This window comes from Patagioenas fasciata, chromosome 20 (genome assembly GCF_037038585.1).
Source record: "Patagioenas fasciata isolate bPatFas1 chromosome 20, bPatFas1.hap1, whole genome shotgun sequence".
Taxonomy (NCBI): Eukaryota; Metazoa; Chordata; class Aves; order Columbiformes; family Columbidae; genus Patagioenas; species Patagioenas fasciata.
The window spans coordinates 9,313,280-9,329,898 of NC_092539.1; the positions used below are offsets into that span (position 1 = coordinate 9,313,280).

Here is a 16,619-nt window from a genome sequence, read left to right on the forward strand (position 1 = left end):
TGCCATCACTGGACACATGCCATGGCCCTAAAAGCCCCAGGTAAAAGAACTATCAGCATGGTTGCTAAATGCTGAAACTGCTCCTGGGAGGACCCATCCCCCTGTGGAGCAGCAGGGAAGGTTTTGCTCTGTTTGGCTGCTCTGCTGAGGGTGGTTTGCTCTGTGCTGGTTTGCTGGAGAAGAACCCAAGTCCAAGGATTGCACGGCCTCTCCAGCCCAGCATGTTTTTTGCAGTTTGATGAAAACTCAAAACAGCGGTGATCTTTGGTTTGATCCAAAAGCCATTTAATGAAGCACGTGAACCACTGAACCAAACAGCAGTTGTCTGCAAATCTTTAATCAAAGCCAGCTCAGGCAAAGTGCATTTTGCAATTGCAAAGGTGGCGGTGACCAAGCCCCATTGTGCACCGCAACCCTGGCCCCTGATGTCCTCACCCTGGTGTCACTGGGCAGGTAGCATCCCACAGTGGCAGTGTGGTGACAGTGTGGACTCAACCTGCTCCACTGGGACCTCGGGGACAAGTCGTTTCCTTTGTGCCGTGCTTCAGTCGGAGACTTTGAACACCCCCAGCTGCCCTGTTGCGAATTCACCGCAGAGAGGTTCCGCTTGTTTGCAGCCAAGAGAGTCCACGGATGCTAAAAATAGAGCACTCCTTGAAGGTGATCTGAAAAGCTTTCCTAAGTGTGAAGATGCCTTTTAAAAACATCTGTTTAGAGCTAATGGGGGCTGGATGGTGCTGGTGAAGGCTCTGTCGGGAATCAGGAGCTGCTCCACAGATGTTATCCAGCAGTCCCCTGCCTCAAGGGTGATGCAGGGATGCTCCTGAGCATGCAGCCGGTCAGGAAAGGCGCTCTGCGGATGCAAAACATGGTAATTGTGGACAGACAAGTCCACGGCTGTGCTGGGACTTCTCAGCCAAAGTCACAGGAGCAGTAATGAGGGGAGCTGGAGTGCAATGTGTTTTCCTTTCCTCTCCTAGCCCCCTTAAACCTCTCAGCAATTGCAGCACAAAGTCAAAGCAGAGCAATTGCCTTTTGAAATACATAGTGAGCACAGTGTCTCAGTTTCATTATGGCTTTTCTTCATGTAGCGGGAAGGTATGTATCTCACTGTGCATCTTTGATCTTGCCCTTTAAATAGGCCATTTTCAAACTCACAGCCCCCTTTTCATCACCTTCCACCTTGGCTCATGGCACTAATGCCTGTGTTTATATCCCGGCTGAAATCAAAGTATTGCTGTGGGAAACCCTGCACACGGTTCATTAAAAAGGAAAAAAAAAGACTGACTTTCTGTCTCTGAACAATCCCTGTGTGTTCATCAGTGCTCACAAGCCCTGAGATGTGGGAAACATCTGAGCTGCCCCAGCGCCTTGAACTCATACTGATGACATGACTTAGCACCAACCCTCAACACTCAACATCGACTGCTCATTCCCAAGAGGATGATGGATGAGCTAAAATGTCAATAGGACCATCTCCGTCTACAAGACTCCTTCCCTGAAACAAGTAAGGGGCAGCACTTCCAGCCATCATGGATAGGAGACAATGTAATCTGATTTTTCTCCCAGTGAGCACCACACCACCCAGTTTGCCCTTACTGGGGAGGACACATATGACGGTGCAGCCGGCTCCTGGCTTCTCATACTCCCCACCAAATCCCAGAAGCTGAAGGAGCTTCTGCCGATAAGAGTCTGACACCTAATGGGCACAAGCAGAATTGTGACAACAACAGGATCTGGCTGGAAATGTCCTCATGGGAGTACACACAGCATGAGTACAGACAGCATCACCCCTGAGCAAAGCCATGGAGCTGGACAGAAAGGGAAGACTTGCATCAAGAAAAGACTTGAGAGCCCATATGACACATTTCTATTATTGTAAACATGAAAGCTTCATAATTTAACCTACGTAGAAATGAGCTGTATGAAAACTATTAATAGGTTCTAGGTGAAGATTATGAGAACTGTGCCATCCTCTCCTTTGACATTTTACAGGTCTCTGCCACATAATAGCAAGGGAAGGTCAGGGTTGCAGTCAAACCTCTTGGTACTAAATAGTATTTCTCAGGTTGTGTTCTTATGCCAGATACACTGGGAGTTACTACTGAAAAGGGACATGCTCAAAACCCATCAGTTGTGCCCCACAGAGACCTTCAGCTACATTTTGTGGAATGGTCAGTAATGAGCAGGAAGGTCACCAGATTTGACTCAAAAAAACATTAAATGTATTCTGTGCTATACTTTCTACTGGATGCGTTTCATGGAGCTGGTGGGTCTGTGTTCTTAAAAGAATCTGGCATCCAAAGTTGATTTACAGCAATGGTGTTTTCTAAGGCAAGACACAGCAGAGCTTCCCGGGACCCAGCTCCACCGAGAACTGCCCTGGGACCTCCTTGTGTCCTGGGACCTCCTTGTGTCCTTCGATCTCCTTGTGTCCTGGGATCTCCTCCCGTCCTGGGACCTCCTGCCCCCGATGCTGCTACCCTGGGCAGCATCCAGCCCGGCTGTGAGGACGCTCACAACATCTCTGCTCCATTCAGAGTAAATAGAAATGTTCAATACCCAGAGCTGTTTGCTGGCAGCTTTCACAAGCATCTCTGTTCCTTTTGTTCTGAATCAGATCTTTCTATTATAACTTCAAGGCCTCATGAGTCTCCTTGGCATTTATTCAATAACAACTAAACTCTTCAATTTACCATGTTATGACATGATCCAGTTGTGCTCTATCTATTACGGTACCTGTGATCAGACCGAAGGAGCTGAACAGGGCGGGGGGGTGGGGACCAGGGTCAGAAAGGACTTTCAAAGCTGATCTATTCCAATCCCTGCCATGAGCAGGGACATCTTCACCAGCTCAGGTTGCTCAAAGCCCCATCCAGCCTGGCCTGGGATGTCTCCAGGGATGGTTCATCCACCACCTCTCTGGGCAACTTGGGCCAGGCTCTCACCACCCTCAGTGTAAAAGATTTCTTCCTCATGTCCAGCCTAAAGATGTGCTTGGGCAATGCTAAACTGCCACCAGCTGAGGAAAAGCTCTGCAGAACCTAAAGCTATTGGCTTCCCTCGTGTCCTAGACATGGCTGTGCCCTGGGCTGGTGTCAAGTATGACTCACATTCCCAATGAAACCACAGCACGGCAGAAACACCTGGTGCTCTAACACGGCTCCATGTGAGAACTTTAATTGGCCACGAAGCCACAGGTTACTGACAACAGGAAGATCTGCGAGGTGAGTCCTTTTATTCTTACTATGTTGTTTTTAATCTTGTCCTTTTTCTTGCTGGAAAAAAAAAAAAGGCCATCACCTGAGCTCAGGTTTCAGCCTCTGATAATCCACAGCGGCTTTTCCCTCTCATGTATCCAGAGTCACCTCTAATGAGCGCCTGTTCCTACCCCCTGCAATAAGTGGCAAATGGGATGAGCAGATCCTGAGGTCGGGGAAGATGTTTCATTTTGAAAACATGAAATGTTTCCCTGCCATTCTGGCCATCCTAACAAGGGGTCCAATTAGTGCTCGTGACTTTGTCATCCGTCCAGCGGGGACACGGGGACCACTGCTTTCATTTCCGCAAAGATCATGGATCAGGAAGACAAATCATCCCTAATGGGACCTTGGGGAGAGGCTCTGCTCTTCTTTCAAGTCAAAGGCTGCACATGGAGGCAACTTGCTCTGCAGAGCCATGAAATGCCATCTCTGCTGGTTACAGCAGAGGTTTCCAGCATCCCTAGCCCCCCCCTTCCAACCAACTGCATGTGCACAACATTTATCAGGCTTCTGGCCACAGCTTTTATTTTTAAAGTGCACTGACATCTAAATTGGCTTGGCCTGAGTGGATGCATGAATAGAACAGCCCTTTCTTCCCTCTGGAGTGAGTGGCAGTCAGAGGAATACGGTGAAAGGTGAAAAGTTTCCTCACCTCCAGGCTGCAATTCTGCAGCTACGGAAAAGCAAGTTCATTGTTTCGTTCTGCACACAGATGCCGGCTGTGCTGTTTTCAGCAGCCTTCTTCAAGCAAGCCATTTCAGAATACAAAAGCATATTACATATCCCAGGGACGAGAACACACAGCCAAATGTGTTATTGGCTCTGTTTTATCTATTGTAAGAGTGCGAGATAAATGGAGTCTCTAACTGTGTGTGACAACTTGAAACGTGGTCCTGTCCCACATCCCCTGGTCAGACCTGGTTTGGTAGGTTGAGGACTCCTGGAGAAAAAAACATTAGAATGTGAGGTTGGAGTCCAGGAAACAGCCCAGTTCCTCAGGGAGTGAAAAACCTGTGCTCCCAAAACGAGCATCTCTGGGGCGAAAGCGAAACAAGGCACTAAAACTTTGCTGTTTCTCTACATGAAACCTCCAACACTCTGGTAACTCCAGGAGCCAAAGCACCGACCGCTTCAGCTTCCGAAAAAACGGGCCTCAGCTCTCCTAACCCCACTTCTCATTTTGGTTCCCCAAACTTCGGGTTTGGGACAGCCAGCGGTGCACTTTGCTGGTGTTTTGAGTTTTCCCCACCCCAAAGGGAGCGTGAATTATTCTCCTGTGCGTTGTACTCGACTCTTGTCTCAAAAGCAAACGCTGCAAACACCCAGTGCCTGTGTTTTCAAACAGAGCATTCGAGGATCGACGTTTCGACCCAAATCTCGCCCCGGCTCTACAAAAGGCCCCGGCTCCGCAGAGCCAGCGGGGCTCCCCTTCCTCCATCAATCGCTACCCGGGCTCCAGCCTTCATCCGTCCGTCTGTCCCTCCCTCCCTCCCCTCCGCGCCGGCTCCCGGGCTCCAGCGGAGCGGCCGCGCCTGCCTTTGTGCCCCGGCGGCGGGGCCGCCCGGCCCGGCCTCTCCCCGCCCCGCCGCTCCCGCTGGCAGCGCCGGCGGCCGCGGAGGGCCGGGCAGTCGCCCCCGCCTCTCCGGCGGAGCCCTGCGGCGCATGCCTCCCGCTCCCCGGGGGCAGGGAAGGAAGCGCCGCCCGCCCCTGCACCAGCGCGGCGGGCAGCGGCGGAGCGGAGCCCGGCGGAGCGGAGCGGCGCGCCCCGGGACCGGGCACCGGCGTCACCATCACCTTCCCCTCTCGGCCTCCCCCCGCGGCGGCGGCAGGTGAGCGCAGGGGGGGCGGGCGGGCGGTGCGGTACCGCGGGGCCCCGCCGAGGCGGAGGCCCAGGCCCGGGTCCGGGCCCGGCGCGGCCGAGGGCGGCGGAAGGCGGGAAGGGGGAGCCATGGCGGCGCGGGCAGGGCCCGGCGGGCGGGGCGCCCCGCGGCGGTGGCTCCGCGTACGCCGCTTCCAGGCGGCCCCCACGGGTGGGTGTCCCCTCAGTCACCCTCGGTGGGTGCCCCCCGGGTGGGTGTCCGCTGGTTTCCCCTCACAGAGCTCCGGAGGACACCCCCCCGCAGGAGGGTGTCCCCAGGTGGGGGTCCCCTCATATCGCACCTCACCAGGTGCCCTTGGGTGTCCCCCCACACACCCTCCATGGGTGCCCAGTGAAGCGGGTGTCCCCTCACACAGCCTCTGTGGGTGTCCCCAGGTGGGTGCCCCCTCAGAACCCGCACCCCTGGGTGCAACCGCAATCCCAGCGTGGGGTAACGAAGGCACCTGCCCCTTTCCTGGGAACTGTGGAAATGGGTTAATAGCGAGTAAGTTGGTTTATTTATTTATTTTAAAATGAAGCTGGGAGCTTAAGTGCGTTAATTGCATTTCTTCAGGATAATTAGGTATTCTAATTTCTGTCTTTTTGATCGTTAGCTGCTTATCACAAGGAGGAAAAAAGATGTTTTAAATGTATTGTCGCCCCAGTAGATGCGTTGGAGGCTCTTGTAGAAACTGTCAGTTCGTTCACGTGTTTCTGAAAGTCGGGGTTCCAACCAGCGGAGTGGTTGCTGGTGGGACGCCTTGGGGTTATTTCATGGCCAAATGCATGAACGGTCGGGAAAACCTTGGTGTTTTGGTATGTGTAGAGCACAAGTCAGTCTAAAGTACCTTCCGTTGACTAAAAGGTGTAAATGAAAACAGCATGTGCTGGGTTGCTCCAGGTTGCATCCCAGAAGGGGTGTTATCGATCGCTACACTTCAATTCAGCAGGAACGGTGTTTGGAAAGGAATTGGCACTGAGGAAAAGAAAATGGGAAATGGATGGCCAGAGCTTGGGTTGTTGAAAAATGTATTTCTGCTGAGATGTTTTGCAGCAGAGAAACAGCAAAAAGCAAAAGCATTATTGGTGATACGTTCAGAGCAAACCGCCCCATGGACATCATGTCAGGCGTGTTCAGGGCGGCTCTCCTTTGGTCAATAATATTCTAAGAATATTCTGGTCTACTCACAAGATGCCATTAAAACTGCTTCCTTAGCACACATCCCAGAATAATTTTGACAAAAGCTTTCGTCGTGTTAAATGTAACGTTACTGTGATCTTTCTAAAAGCGGCAAGGAGTTGTCTTCCCTGGTTGTCTGTTTTATTCTCAGCAGCAAATAAATATGCTAAGTTTAGAATCATTAATTCTTTAAAGTATTTATAGGCAGTGATTAATTTCAAACCAGAACTAGGCAATCATTGACAAGGGCAAGGTCAGAAAGGATTCGAAGGCAGCAGCTGTAAGTCGGTAGAGTCCAGTGCCGGGCTGCAAGCAGGGTTCGCTGGGTTTGCACAGGAGATTTGGAATTGAGCTTGAAGAACCGCTCAACCGCTACAGCCTTTTGTTGGGGTTGCTGTGTGCTTTGTGTCAGCTTGGATCCCACCAAATAATGCTGTGGGTGAAACCTCCAGCCCTCGTGGGACTGCGTGAAGTTGTGAACTCTTTGGGGTGTTCTGTGTCGTTTTCGGGACGGCGTTTTTCACTATTCCACAAAACAGGGCTTCGCTTGTTGGGTTTTCTACTATAATACAAAGAATAGTTTGTAGTCTTCATCCTGCTGTTGCAAACTCCAAAAGATTTGTGATTACCGGGAGCTTGTACCCTGCAGTGAGACCAGAATGACTGATGTCTCGGGGTTATGGTGCGTTTAGGAGAGAAATAATCTCCTTTTCCTTCTCTTTGGGCTGCCCCAAGTGCCTCAGTTGTGTGTGTTTCATGCCAAGGCAGAACTTGCTGTCTGGGGTAGCGGGTGAGCTCAGGCATTGCGCTAACACAGTTTCTCTGCCCTTTGAATAAGAGTTGCTTTGTGTTCCACCATCTCGGATCGTGGGCAAGCTCCCTTCACATCCGCCCATTATAGACCGTGCGGACATAGCCAACATTGTTTTCCTTGCAAAACTGAAAAGCTGAGCTATGCATGGCAGGAGTTCTTTAAAAAAGGTCAATTATGCCAAAGGAAACATAGGGAGCAGAATATTTTGCAGGCTTCTCCACTCCCACCAATTCCACTTTATTATGAGATTCCCTTAAAGTTGTTTTTCTTCTTTTGCCGCAAGTTCGTTTCAAAAATACTAAGACCATTTTAGTGCGGGAGGGGATGGCACATGCCTGTGCATTGAAATATTCTCTGTGTGTCTTGACAGTACGTGGTTATTTAGGAACGTATGCAAAAGAGAGTGCGACCTTCAGTGGAAAGGGCAGGGAGAGTTTTGGAAACGAAGGTAATTACCTGAACTGGGTTATGGTTGTGCCAGAAAATACTGGAAACCACAGATGACGAGTGCTGTGTCTTATCCTTAATGGCACTAGTGACTGATTTACCCCTTAAAGTGAAGCAGAGGAGTAACTCTTGTGATTATCTGGCACAGTAAGCCTGAGCGTTAATAAGTTACAATTTATGTTACAGTATTATTACATGGAACTTGTAGAAGGTAGACGCCTAATAGGAAATAATTTACTCTTTTATTTTCTTGTTATAGGATGGAAGAGAGGCCAGTCTGAAAAACGGTTCCATTGTGGACTTGGCTGTTGTCTGCTAGAATGTTCCTTATGAATGCTTCTCGTTTGGTAGCTCTTCAGACAAAATGGGAGTCCTTTGGAGCTGCGAGGAATTGTAGATACCCCGTTTGCTTCTCTGACGCTGAAGGGGACGTCACTAGAACCTCTGTAAGTGCGAAAGTGCAAATGATCATAAACAACCTGCAAAGTCAAGAGTCTCCCCTGGGTATGAACAATGAGTATGATTGTATTATGCAGAAGAAACAAAAGGGAGAAAAGGGCACTAGTAACAGAGTCACATCTAACACCACGTTGCTACAGAAGCATCCTCAATATACCAAGTGTGGATGCCCCGCAGATTTGGACGACACCGAAGTGGAAGAGAACGTGGGGTTTGGGACTCTCTTGCTCGATTCTGATAGCGACGATTCTGTTGACCGAGGTATCGAGGAAGCCATTCAAGAGTACTTGAAAGCAAAAAGCAAAAGTGACCAGTCCTTGCAAAGGAATGCAGAGTGTTCTGAGAATGTAAGCGGAGACAAAGGGTTTAAGAGAGAATTCTCCCAGAACAAAATGGCTGGTAACCTTCTCCCCGTGAACTTTAAAGCTGACGTGCTCTCTGAAGAGTACCTGTCTGACCACCTGGGAATTGGTAAAAGGCTGCAGCCTGCTTCCCCTCAGAGCATCAGCAGCGATGACTCTTTTGAACAGAGCATACAGGCTGAAATAGTGCAGTTCCTGAATGAGAAGAAGCAGCAAGAATCAAGTAAATGTGTAATCGGGGAGGATAAGAAAGACTCCCATGTGAGAGCTGTCTTAAAATGCAACAAAGAAACAACAAACCAACCAAACTGTGGTGCTATAAAGCAAGGCTGTAATGCGCTCCTCTTGAGACACCATCCCCAGCTACAGAAAACCAGCGCGCAGCCCAAGTGTTTGCAGTCGAAAACCCAGGAACAGCCCAGTGATTTCAGGCAAGCGAACCAAGCGTATCTAGAAATGGCCACTGCCAGCCAGCCCTGGTTAGCAGAGCGAAATGAAGAAAGTGGAGCTAATTACTGGGGGACGAGGGGAGCGCTGATCAACGAGAGCGTGCACGCGTCTGACTCGAGCAGCGATGATGGTATAGAAGAAGCCATTCAGCTTTATCAGCTGGAGAAAATCAGGAAAGAGGCAGGTCATGCAGCAGCCCCTGTGCCTTTGCAGAGGGAACAACTCGACACAAAGGGTATGGCGGACATTTCTGCGAGCCTGACGATTAGCTCAACAAAAAGTGCCTCACCAGAAATCCATAAAAGCCGTATCGGCAGCAAGAGAAAAGAAATTAATTCAAAGTCAACAGAATTAGAAAGCACCAGCAATGAATTTAACAAGCTGTTTAAACCACTGAAAAAAGCCAGGCACTTTGCACCTCCGGGAAACAAGATCGCTGCTTGCGAGCTCACGTTGCAGGCCTCTTGCAGAGCAGACACATCTGCAGAACTCATGTGTGCGGAAGCTATCCTCGATATTTCCAAAACAATCATGCCATCCCAAATGGGAAGTGACAGCAAATCACTGGCCGCAGACTCCTTCTTTTCTCCCCAGCTTCTCTCGTCCTCCCGCTGTGAAAGCGACAGCAGCCTTGTGGACAGCGATGACAGTATAGAGCAAGAAATCAGGGCTTTTTTGGCTCTGAAAGCACAGTCGGAAAGCCTCGGAACAAAGCCTCCCAGCCTGGCACACTCCATCCAGATGCCTTTGCCTTCTGAGCAAAACAGCCTTACCAGTACCCTTGAGCCTTCTCTTCCCAAAACACTGAAGCTATCACTGAGTCAGAAGAGGAGACTGAAAAGGGAAGGAAGGATAGCAAAACAAGGCGCATCAAAACCACCTGAACAGCGGGAGACGGGACTTTTCCAGCCAGGTAACCATTCCAGATTTCCTGTGCTCCAAGAGGGATGTGCCCTGAGCAGCCCTGCGGAACTCTGCGATGCTCAAAGGCTGGGCAGCAAAGAGACTCGGCAGCAGCAGCCGGCAGCTTCCGAATTATCGGGATGTGTGGCCTTGGACCCTGTAAACCCTTTCATCCAGGTTCAGAGTAGCACAGGAAAGCTTATGAAAAATACCATCCAAACGCAGGAGCGGGATGGTTCGGATGATGAGAGCAGTTCTCTCGATAGTGATGAGGACCTTGATAGCGCTATCAAGGACCTTTTACGGTCTAAAAGAAAATTAAAGAAGAAATCCAAGGACCAGAAGTCTCAGTGCAAGAAGAGAGTCAGATTTAGCGAGACCGAAACTCAGCTGCTAGATGAATTCAGTAGCCTCCAACAAAACGAGTGGAAATGTAAAAACCCCATGCTACTGAAAAGCTGCTTCTCAAAACCTAGAAAAGCTGTGAAAGAGAATGCAATCAGAAACCCTCCAGACAACACGAGTGTCAAACTTACCAATGAAAAACCAGAAACCGTGAAAAACTTAGAGTTTAACCTACAGCTTAAAAAAGGATATAAACCGAAACCAATTTCAAACCAGAATAACCTGCGGATAGCTAAAAATAGAAAATGTGCTTTCACAGCTGCATCAGACGCCGATGACAGCAGCTCAGTGGACAGCGATGACAGCATCGAGCAAGAAATTAGGAAGTTTTTGGCAGAAAAAGCTAAAGACACCGCAGGCAATTCAGAGATGCAAAAAGATGATGTCACTCTGGACCTGTTGAGCGTGACCAAACCAGCTGCTAATAAAGGAAAAGCAAAGCAACAGCTGGTTGAAAATGAGCTTGACCTCATGCTGGGCCAGGGTAAAAAGACTGAGATGTCTCAGCAAACTGATGAGTTGAAGAACTCTCAGAGAACGGAAGGGAAAAGTGCAATTTTACATGGCAGTGGGAAATCTGCTTCCTCTGCAGAGAATGTTCATACTACTGGCCGGTCGAAAGCTAAGCAAGGAGCGGTGGAGGTTAAAGGTGTTGCTGGTGGTGAGTTGGCCGGAAACGCAATGGGTAAAAACGATGTCCCTCCTACAGAGCCCGAGCAGAAAATGCTTCCACCTAAAACCAGCAAAAATGAAGGTCGTAAAGTGCAAAAAGCAATGAATGCAAAGTCTCGAGCTAAAAGAAAGAACACCTTCCATCTAAAAATTTCAAGTAAATTTATTGCAGGTCTAAAATATGCTCGGGACAGGAAAAAATCCCTGCTTTTGAACAAAAGGCAGAAAGCAGAGTGTTTGCTCGCCCAGAGCAGTGCGTTAGGAGCAGAGGTGGCTTCCCAGGACACTGACAGACTTAACCAGGGAAGAGGAGCCCCCTTGCCGAAAGGTGAATTTAGTGGGGAGAGCACGACAGCGACAAAAGAATCCAGTTCTGCTCAGAAGCTCCCTGTGGAAGTGTTGAGTCCCCATGTAGCAGAAACCTGTGAAAGTCTGGAAGCTGCTCCTTTGTATATCAAAGAGGGAGCAGGGGGTTGCAGAAGGGCTGGTGCTTCGGGAGATCAGTCACATTCACACGTGAGTCTCCCCTCACAGGAACGGAGTGTAGCAGCAGTAAAAGCAGATAAGGTTTGGGGAGGAACATCCGAAGCTGAGAGCATACAGATGTGGATCGAGGAAGGAGATAGCCACAAAGGCAGCTGGGCCAATTCAAATTTAGATCCCCCACGCCCTGAGCACGGTATGGCGGTGGTAAAAGCAGATAAAATGAGCAGAGACACATCTCAGCAGAGCGTACGTGTGTGCAGCAAGGGAGAGGATACCCAGCAGGACAGGAGGCCAGATCCAAGTTTAGGTTGCCCACTGCAAACACTCAATGTGACAGCAGTAGCCATGGATAGAACTAGTGGAGGAACATGTACAAATACCAGTATGCAGATGTGCATTAAGAAGGAAAAAGTTATCTGCCAGGACAGTGAGAGGCAGGAGGAAATTCAGGTATCCAGCACCAGTTTGGAAGGAAAAATCCCTGTCCTGCAGGATAGGGAAACTGCTGGTGAAGTGGACCAAGGGCAGGAAGTTTTAGACAAAACCTTTGCAAAATGCTCTGCCGTACCTGCAGGGCACTGCCCAGATTCCCTCTTGAAAGGAAAGCTTTCAAATATGTAAGTACACTTCTTTTTTTCTACAGTATCAGTCTTTTTAGAAAAATAGCTATCGTTGTAATTACCTTGATAAAACTTGAGCTATGAAAGGAGAGACAGTGGGAGATGCTGATATCTGTATATCATAAACACGCTAATGTGAAAAATGCTTCTATTTAACAGGGATATCATGGATAAACATACCTAGTTTTTGTAGAATTTTGTAAATTATTTAAAGCGCTCTAAGGAAATATTTTTTTATAATGATTTTTAGGGCTTGCATTACTACAGGATGCTGTAGTTACTGTAGATAAGATACTGGCTAATCACACTTTAAATTATAAGGCCTCTAATCGTACATCAAAAGGAAACCTGTTTGCGCACAGAATGTATTTGGCAATCTGTGAAGAGATCCGAGGAAAACACAGCATTTGGTAGCAATACCGTGGTTTCGAAGCGGATTATCTGACACCTGTTCACATTCGAGCTGCCTTAGGACAATCCTATATAGTGATTTCATGCTGGGGCCTCAGTTCTCCCACCTCGGGGACGTTGGGTGAGTTCCGTTGAGCAGAACTCGGCGCAGTTGGAGGTGCAGAGATCCCTCCTCGAAGATACAAATGCACATTCAGGTGCGCAGATCCCTCCTCGAAGATACAAATGCACATTCAGGTAAATGAAGTCGGATCAGTCTGTCAGCACGTCCCATGTAAAGCGATCTTGGCAGCTGCTGAAAGGACCTTTTAATACTGGAAACCTCCCACTAGCAGATGATTCCAAGCACATTTGCAGTTCAAGAAAAGTGAAGGAGCGTGTGTGTGTGTGTGTGTGTGTGTGTGTGTGTGTGTGTTCAGACAACACAATTTCTGTGGATATCTCTAGTTTGATGAACTCTTGGGCCTGCAAGGCTGAAAAAGATTCCTCATTATCCTCAAGTCTGATTTTGATGCCCTGCAGCTCCCCAGAGATGGCTTTTGGTTTCCTGAACGAACTTTCTTGAATCGAGTGCCCTTACTTTCCTTTTTCAAAAGTGGTTTCTAAAATGTTACATTTCTGTGAACTTTTCTTCTCATTTACAGGTTTTGTGCAATAGAACAAAGCTAGATTTGCTGTAGGAAGTCCCTCCTGTAAACGCCAAGGATCTTTTCAGCACTGTTCTTTCATACTGGTGGTTCTTCCTCTGCCTCCGTTTCCAGCAGCCAGAATAAAGCAATTTTTCACTACTATATTTTTATTTGTACTAACTTTAAATGGGATTGAAGTAGCGTGTTTAAATCACCAAAAAAGTGCCCTGCTGCTGGTTTCACTGAAAAATCCACAAAGTGTGAATTTAAGCAGGTTGGGTAGTTCTTTCCTTTTCATTTGTGTGTAGCAAAGTCCTTGAGTAGTTTGTCCTTACATCTTGTCCCTGTGAATTGATCCAATATTCCCTTTATCTGGTCTTCTCCAGAACTTCTCTCAGCCAAACTCCCCCTCAGTCTCACTTTTTGTCGTCGCTCAGCAGTCTGCCCGCAGCCTTAATGCTGCAAAACGCAGCAAAACCAGCCAAGAACGGATCCACTGTCGCATGAGAGATCCCCGGTGTGATGGCGTTCGCCGAATATTGGCAAACTAGGGCATAGCGTAGAGTAGAACAAGTAACTGTGGCATGTAGAGAAAAAAGACAAACCAACATCCTCTGTGTGTTTATACTGTTGTGCAGTTACATTTAAACATGTTTATAGTGGTCACTTGACATTTCTCGCTGTCCGGCCAACTCTTTATAGCCCTTGGGTGGGTTGGTTGGTTTGTTGAAGAGATCAGTGTGCTAGATCATCTCATTTTTGTGGTAGGATACCTTGGGAAAGTGGTTTTTACTTAGCTCGTGTGCCTGCACTCGGTCTGCACAGGCGTTTGTTTTTGTCTGCCTTGATTCAGTTGCAGGATTTGGGCCTTTTGTTTGGAATAGGTGAATAGGCTGGTATTTTAAAATAGAAGTTTTCGGAGTACCTTGCTTTAAAAGGATTAAACTGTATACTTAATTTGAATAGAGATGATGGAAGCACTGTACTGTTTGTATAAAATAAGCTGAATGTTTCTCCTCAAAGTTTTCAGTAAATCAGCATTAAGACTTAAAATGTGTCTCGTGCCCCTGTCGATGTGTCTGTGTTCTCAGTGCTACTCGTGAGCTGATTCACTTTCAGTTGAGATGCAACTCCCATTACCTTGTGCTTTAAATAAAACCTACTTTCGAATGGCACTTTTTAAAATTGATAAACTTGATTTGTATATAGGAAACCGTGTACATTGGTAAGTTTATAATGTTTAATAAATGGGATTCTGACCATGGACCGTGAAACCAGAGTCCTTCTATGGTTTGTGTCATCGTCTGTAGTATTTCTGTGTTACCTATTTTTCACTGTAGCTGGAAGATGTAAGTAGCTTGTGCCAGGAACATTGTGAGCGAAGGATGTTGCCCTTGAAGGCGATCACAGCGTCTGCGTTACCCGAACCTGGGGACGGGATCTGGGGTCACCTACTGCTCTTGTCTCCTGTTGTCTCCGGCCACCCAGTCTGAGCCTGTCTTCAGACTTCCTTGTGACCATGCAACAGGATCCAGATCATAATTAAAGACGTGGCTGTTTAAGGGGATGTTGTTCTTCATAATAAAAAAATGAAGAAGCAGAATCTACAAAGTACGTAGGCAAAAAAGAGTTGTGTGTATTCTGGGGGGTGGGAACGCTGCTTGTTGTTTTAGCAAAACCTTAACAGCAGTTTTCTTTCCTGGTGTTTGTCATCAAGAGGCGCAGTCTCTCCTTGCCTTGTCCCTTTCTGTTAGCAGCAAAAGGGGTTCCTTGTTTTTGAGGCAGAGCTGTGATCCATGTGGAAACAACTCCGTGTATCTCTAAACGGCGTCCGCTGTAGCGTGGGATCATCCAGGACGAGCTCACAATCCTTCCTGCCCCACCGTCCAAGGGGGTGGTGCTGGGTCTGGGGGCCCTCGATGGTGCAGGGGCAGGATGAACGTGCTTTCTTGCTCACAGGGGACGTTGTGACACCGAGCATGAGGTTCTAGAAGACCAGGAGGTTGGGAGGGAAGGGAGACAGCTCTTCCCATACACAAACCATCCTACCACCCTTGGTGTTCCTCTGGCAATATACTACAGGTATTTCTTTCTACCTCTCAGTCTTCCCGGTCACCTGTGGTCTCAACAAATGAGTTTTCAAGACTTGGCAATGGAAGAGAATAAATGAATGAGTGAGAGTCTCACGTGTGCGGTACAAGGCTGGGGACTGGAGTGCGGATCTCAGAAGGCTGAGTCTTGATGGACATGGTACCAAAATGGAAAAGCTTTTGTTTTCTGACTGTTGATCCATCCAGCCCTCCTGGCCCTTTGCAGCACTCCAGTGATAGTTTTTCTGGACCCAGAACAAGTTATTTTTTCCATAAATTCAGCCTTCCTGAGTGATGAATTTGATCCTTTATGTATTGCAGTAGATGCATGCATGGAGCCATGACCTCAGGTCTGCTCAAGCATCTAAATAAGTTACCCCTTTTAAAAAATGAGTGCTGGTTTATATTTTTTTAAATGCACAATGATTTGTTTTTTTCAATCAGAAATCTTGAGCCAAAACCAAGACGCCTGCTCATTTGGATGTTAAGTTATTAAACTCCTTGGTATATTTTCTAATGGCTGTTGGTAACTTAGAGCATCCTGACTGCAATACCATGCTCAGGTAAGTCTGGGCTCACTGGGGACTTTGAAAATAGGTACAGTGTTTTAGGTTTGATTTTATTCCTGTGCTCAGGAAGGACAATCTCCAAGGATCCTCAGGGTACCACAAGAACTACCTTTATTTTTTATAAGCATTTCTTTGCTGCTATTTTAGGAACATGTGTTTTGACATGTTTCATGCAAGGAAGGAACACACCATCGCCATTGCCATTCCTTTTATTAATGTGTATTTTTCAAACCTTTAAGAGCTGCAGCTTGCCTTGGTTTGATAGTGCAGCCTCACGGAATGTTATCTGCAAGTGTGAAAATACCTTCAAAATACAGAGTAGAAAGACTTTGGGGTAGATTCTCTGTGGTAAATGTGACATCTTTAGGGCGATGTTTTGAATTTGTCCATCATCTCAGGATCCAGGCTGTATGAGGGTGATGTACATGGTGTGCGAAGCTGTTCAAAAGAGCTGGTTTCAGTTCAAAAGTAAAACAAAAAGGAAAGGAATTAGTGAAAGGAAGAAAAGAAGTGGGTGTTTTTAGATGGTAGCATGAAAACAGGTGGAAAACGTGACAAAAGCCACTAAACGTATATTTTTAGGAGATAGTCTTACCCCTAAATTATTCCACCTACAGAAAAATCTGTGGATAAAAGAATATACATTAAATTGTCACAACTGTTTGTATTAATTCTGCGCTTTGTTATTTTTCATTTCAGGAGCAGAAAGGGAAGTTATGAGAAGCTCGAGGTATTGCCTAGAGCCTAATAGAAGAATAGCAGTGAATGATAGCAAGTTGCTTGTTTCTTTTCATGTGTTAAATATTTTAAAAGTTAACTTTTCAGGCCCATTTCTGCTTAGCAAACATAGTAGTACACTCATTTTTAATATCTATTATCGGTATGTTTTACATGTAAGGCAGGACCATTCCTCATCCATAAACAGGCTGACCAGTTTTTAAGCAAAACGTGCTGAGGTTTTCCCTTTAGCACAGATACCAAGTGATGCAGATTCACTGCCT

The 16,619-nt window shown here is 47.4% G+C and overlaps 1 protein-coding gene across 4 annotated transcripts; it reads left to right on the plus strand.

Moving 5' to 3' along the window:
* The first annotated feature begins 4,893 nt into the window (after positions 1 to 4,893).
* On the plus strand, positions 4,894 to 16,593 carry PPP1R26 (protein phosphatase 1 regulatory subunit 26). Of its 4 annotated transcripts, none has more exons than XM_065853542.2 (4): positions 4,894 to 5,092; positions 7,822 to 11,916; positions 14,919 to 15,041; positions 16,318 to 16,593. In XM_065853542.2, exons 2-4 carry the CDS (start codon positions 7,883 to 7,885, stop codon positions 16,364 to 16,366), a joined length of 4,206 nt encoding a protein of 1,401 aa, XP_065709614.1. In that variant the 5' UTR covers positions 4,894 to 5,092; positions 7,822 to 7,882; the 3' UTR covers positions 16,367 to 16,593. The 4 variants fall into 4 exon arrangements, with proteins under 4 accessions (XP_065709614.1, XP_065709617.1, XP_065709618.1 ...); XM_071817205.1 differs by lacking the exon at positions 4,894 to 5,092 and adding an exon at positions 6,869 to 6,983; XM_065853545.2 differs by lacking the exon at positions 14,919 to 15,041 and having other exon boundaries at positions 4,895 to 5,092; positions 16,318 to 16,592.
* Positions 16,594 to 16,619: the final 26 nt, after the last annotated feature.

Excerpts from the sequence above, each read along its gene's own strand:
- PPP1R26 (XM_065853542.2), top strand. The coding sequence starts at position 7,883 with ATGTTCCTTATGAATGCTTCTCGTTTGGTAGCTCTTCAGACAAAATGG. Across the intron at positions 11,917-14,918 it reads AAAGGAAAGCTTTCAAATAT|GGGACGTTGTGACACCGAGC; the intron begins GTAAGTACACTT and ends TCTTGCTCACAG. Across the intron at positions 15,042-16,317 it reads CCTCTGGCAATATACTACAG|GAGCAGAAAGGGAAGTTATG; the intron begins GTATTTCTTTCT and ends TTTTCATTTCAG.